Source organism: Stegastes partitus, unplaced genomic scaffold, assembly GCF_000690725.1.
Source record: "Stegastes partitus isolate 25-593 unplaced genomic scaffold, Stegastes_partitus-1.0.2 Scaffold326, whole genome shotgun sequence".
NCBI lineage: Eukaryota > Metazoa > Chordata > Actinopteri > Pomacentridae > Stegastes > Stegastes partitus.
The window spans coordinates 191,171-196,171 of NW_007578057.1; the positions used below are offsets into that span (position 1 = coordinate 191,171).

The 5,001-nt window shown below is 42.6% G+C and overlaps 1 protein-coding gene across 2 annotated transcripts in view; it reads left to right on the forward strand.

Moving 5' to 3' along the window:
- Positions 1 to 5,001, forward strand: part of LOC103358687 (choline transporter-like protein 2) — a 27,654-nt gene that overhangs the window by 4,378 nt on the left and 18,275 nt on the right. Inside the window, exon 1 of one of the 2 annotated variants that reach the window (XM_008283746.1) lies at positions 3,670 to 3,968. The exons of the other annotated variant lie outside the window; for it this stretch is intronic. Coding sequence (XP_008281968.1) covers positions 3,932 to 3,968 — 37 coding nt within the window. The 5' untranslated portion in view covers positions 3,670 to 3,931. Of the gene's footprint in view, positions 1 to 3,669; positions 3,969 to 5,001 lie in introns of those variants that run through there. 2 annotated transcript variants of the gene reach the window in all.

Here is a 5,001-nt window from a genome sequence, read left to right on the forward strand (position 1 = left end):
AGGGCTACACTTAGAGACAGACAACCAAGCACACTCACATTCACACCTACGGACAATTTAGAATCACCAATTAACCTCAGCATGTTTCTGGACTGTGTGGGAGGAAGCTGGAGAACCCGGAGAGAACCCACGCTGCACGGGGAGAACATGGAGACTCCACGCAGAAAGATTACAAACCGGTGACCTTCTTGCTGCGAGGCAACAGTGCTAACCACTGCTCCACCTTGCAGCCCCCTACCTTGAACTTGATGTCTGCATTTTTTGCCAAATCACAGTGGAGCTAGTGTTACTGATTTAATATTCTACATGATGGATACCAACAGCGTCGTTCATTTTCTAATCTGTGCTGTATGAGGCAGTACTAGGCAGCAAAACAGAACCAAGCACAAGAACATATTTCCACATTGTCTGCATTATCAACTGTTGGTTTTCGTGGCAACGCTGCATGCGACTGTTTGCAGCACGTTTAAATAGGACACTCTGAACATAAACCACTTCCTATGCTGGTTAGCCGTGGTACCATCTAGCACTTGGAGGTTTTTCATGTAGGACTGACATAACTTGCTCACACATGAATTTTGCTTCGTAGCACAATCCTTTGAAATGTCAGTAAACGTAAGCGAATGTTCCGAGCAATTAGTTTACCTGAAGAACAAACACAGGAGGGAAAACAAAGGAGGCGCTTAGGTTTAGTTTCAAGGGCGACACTAATACGGGTTGTTTCTTTCTAAATCTTTGCCTTTGTAAAGGCTCATTAAAAAGCCAGTGTGTCCTTTTATAATTAAATCAAAGCTCTTACTCATGTAGCAAATGTTATTGTATTGCTAATGATGTTAGCAAATGCTCAAGGGTTGTCTGGTTGCACATTGGAATTAGATTAGATTCATTGGAGAGCTTTTAATAGATTAAAAGTGTTGCACTCGGCTATGAAAGAAAAAATATGGTGTCTTTTACTTCACCTTGCTCGCTGCCCCGTCTCACATGCCGTGCTAGCTGTCGGTCATGCCGTGCATTTCAAAATACAGGTTGCACTTAAACGTTTGCCCTGTTGCATCATATTCGATTGTAAAACATCAAATTCCGAAGAAGCGACTGTCTTCGGTTTCCTTGATGAAAAAGGTTTTTGGTTTGGAAAGTACAGCAAAGACGAGGCTCTCGTTGGTAATTTCCATGTGCAGCAACATTGGCCAACAATCAAGAGCGGATGGAAACTTTCAGTCATTCCAGCTCTTTTTTTTTTTTTTTGTTTCCTAGAGTGTCTGTAAAAAACATTTGCAGCATTTAGTCTGTCTGAGGACTCTTTGTTAACACGATGAAATCGTTTAGCATGCTCTGATTGCTTCTGGCTGTCGAACAGAGAGAGATCCAGAAAATGTAGGCGCCAAGAATGAAAGCAGGAAAAAGAAGTTGTGGTGTGTGTGTGTTGTTGAGTGTTGTCGTGGTGCTCCGGTTTAACTGATGGTCGCGTTGTTTGGTGATAATTGCTTACATATTAAACTTGCTGTACTCCAGATGCTGTTGTTGTTGTTCACAGATTTGTCAGTTTCACCGACTATTGGCCCAAAGTGTGTCTGGGAGAGATATTAAAGAGCTAACCAAAAAAGACATGAAGAGTTAGATGTGCATGTTTTTAGCATAATCATTATTTTCCAGGGCTGCAAGGTGGGTCAGTGGTTAGCACCGTTGCCTCGCAGCAAGAAGGTCGGCGGTTCGCGTCCCGGTGAGGACACCCGGGATCTTTCTGCGTGGGGTTTGCATGTTCTCTCCGAGTTCTCTGGCTTCCTCCCACACAGTCAAAAAGGTTAACTGGTGGTTCTAAATTGTCCGTAGGCGGGAATGTGAGTGTGCTTGGTTGTCTGTCTCTAAGTGTAGCCCTGTGATAGACTGGTTACCTGTCCAGGTGTCCCCTGCCTTCACCCTGAGTCAGCTGGGATAAACTCCAGCCCCCCATGACCCTGGTGAGGATTAAGTGGTGTGTAGATGATGGATGGATGGATGGATTTACTCAATTAACACTTGAAACATGATGAATAGCCAGGGCTTGGTTGTTTTTGTTTTTGTTTTTCACATTTTTTCATTGTTCCCCTCGTTCACACATAAAACTCTACTAATTAAAAAAAGCAAACTTGTGTAGATACATAAATAAATAAACCGAATAATCAATAACCAACCTCTTCTTTGTAATATAGTAGTTCAGTCGACGTTGACATGTAAAACCACTACAACTGATTTCAAGTGTTTTGATTTGTATTGACAGAGAGGGCTTCAGTGGTGAGAGCTTATTTGCCCTAGACAGTCTTTAATTTACCTATGTGATTAATCGTAGGGCCCCAAGCGGACTCAGATTTCTCAGATGACCCCTTTAGACTGCCTTTAGTTTTCTGTTTTCCTAAATATGCAGAATCAATGTCTCATAACACGTGAGGGGTTCATTAGGACGTACATTCAACACAGCCCGGCTTCTATTGCTTTAAAAACCAGAAACTCTAATCAGAGATAACGGCATCAGCTTTCTTTTGTTTACCCAGGTTTTCAGGCTCTGTGTATTCTTTCATCAGATATGGCGTTAGACGGATCGTTTGACTTTTTATCCAAACAAAATGGCCAGATTGTGTGCCACTTACTTCAGCCGAGAGAAACAGGACTTTTTAGTTTTTCATGACAAAAAGCATGGATGCTGCAAACAAAGCAAAGAGAAGAATGCTGGGAGAAGATTGTTGATCATTAAGTTGTAATACTATTTTCACCACCTAGTGACTCTCAGTGCAGCCGCTTATTTCTAATGTGACAGCTGCACATTAGAGCATTTCAACTGTCACTGCAGTTTTTTGCTAGAAGTCATATTATTGTTTATTTATTGAATATTCTCTCTGATAAATACCAATAAACTAGTCGATCTTCTAACCTGTTTTCTCTTTGCTGCAGCTGTAAGATTGATTTGGCAGCAAATGAGAACCAAATATTAAAACGTTTTAATGCGATTTCTGCATCAGCACGTAGGTTTCGTGTACAGTTTGAGCTGCTGTGACTGATAACGAACGTACGGCTCAGCTGGTTTTCATACGTACATGCACAGTTTGCTCAGCTGAGAATGTGTATCGCTCACAGATCATTCATGAAAATAGTTAAAGTCAATTTAGCTCTGCACATAGACCAGGTTAGCTCAGCAGCATAAGTTAACATGGTGATCTACCAGGTTAGTTTTTGCTCAGCGGATCTCACAAACTCATCAATTTTAAACCAGAACCCTGCTTTGTTTCCATCAGATGGAGCAATTTCAATTTGCTCTACAAGTTTGATTTAATAGAACTTATTAACATCAAAGCTGATGGAATTTGCAGCGATGAATATCCTGCACACCTGAATCTAATCATTCCTCCTCCGCCGCCGCCGCAGCAGCTACACAAAACACCACCAGAGGCAGAATTCTCCCCGTTGTTTTCTGCAAACACATGTTTCTCATAACATCTACAGAAGTTTGGTTTTCCTCGAACAGCAGTCTCCACCCTCTTTCACATGCTCACGCCTCTTCTCTTTCCCTCGTAACCTTCCTGTAGATGAGTTTACTGTTTTGGCTTTTTTAGAGACAAGAGTAGAAACCTTGAACGGAAAGCAAGTCTTATAGTAGGCGGCGGAAGGCGGCGGGGGGATAGTGGGAGATGCACAGGTGGAGCACAGATTGGAAAGAGGCAGTTGTTTCAGGATAAACACAGGGGGGAAGTGTGGGGTTAGGTGGAGCTTTCCTGGCTGCACAGGCTATTCAGGGACAGGTTGGACTGGTTTCTGCCTCCACAATACCCACGTCTCCCTCATTCTCAATCATTTATACCGGCAGAGAGGGAAGAAGAAGAAGAAGAAGTGAACCAGATAGAGAGGCTGTGAACAGAACAGAGTACATTTCAGCATTTCAGGCCCCGAAAGGAATTTCAACATGCCTGAGGAGGATGGAGAATTTTACGGAAAGAATGGTAACTGCTTTGCTTTTATTTTTAGTTTTTTATATCTTGACGGACCTAAGAAACACAAAACGAACCGAGGATTGTTGGTCGGTTTTTAGGCCTTGCTTTCGTAACTGCTTGAAGATGAATCTGTCTCCTTAAGTGGGTTAATAGTGAAACTGGAGCAGCAGTATCGGCATGTCAACACTGCAGGGTTGAAAAAAAAAAACAAGGTGTGTGTGTTTGTGTGGACTGCCGGCTCTGCTGATTATACAGGTGTGTGGGCGCTTACAGGGAGCGCTTATCAAAGTTTCTTCTCTGTGCAAATGTTACCGGGTTGAATGTACACAATGAAGGACTGAATCTGTGCTACAGGCCCATATTCATGATCCGGAAGCTTTATTTCTCTTTTTAGAGTATCTACTTTTTAATTTTTGTTTACATCTAGTCGTGATCATATAAAGTTGCTGTGTTTATCAAAAACAGTCTTTGAATTTGTTCACCTCAGAGGCGACGGCACCAAGTCCCTCCGTGTACATGATATCCAGCACCCATGCTCCTTCTAACAGGAAGCTGTGACTTCCATAAAAGCCTGTCTGGTAAATGCTCGCTGCAGCATTATCCCCACACACCACATACATAATTAATACGTATAGACGCCACAGTGAATATCATACATTTGTCTAGACTCTAAGGTGTCAGGATCATGCTACCGTCGTGCGTATCCGTGCTGTGTCAGTTGTGTGGCGTTGATGATTTCAGCGATCCAGTGGCCCAACAAGGCAGCCGTGTTGTTATTTTAGATATGAAACCGCTATTTTTGTGTCTGGGTGGTGGCAATGGCTGCTAGATAAATTTGCTTAGATAATAGATGCTTCTCCTTTTGTTTCTGACACACTGACCTCAGCTACCCTGCAGGAAACTGAACTGTATGGTTGAGCCAATTCCACTGAAAGAAAAGCACTCCTTATTATTTAGAATTTCACTTTGACTTTGTTGGCCGACACTGCAGGAGTTATGATTCACCCCTCCTGATAATCAGAGAAGAAATCCGGTCTGGGAT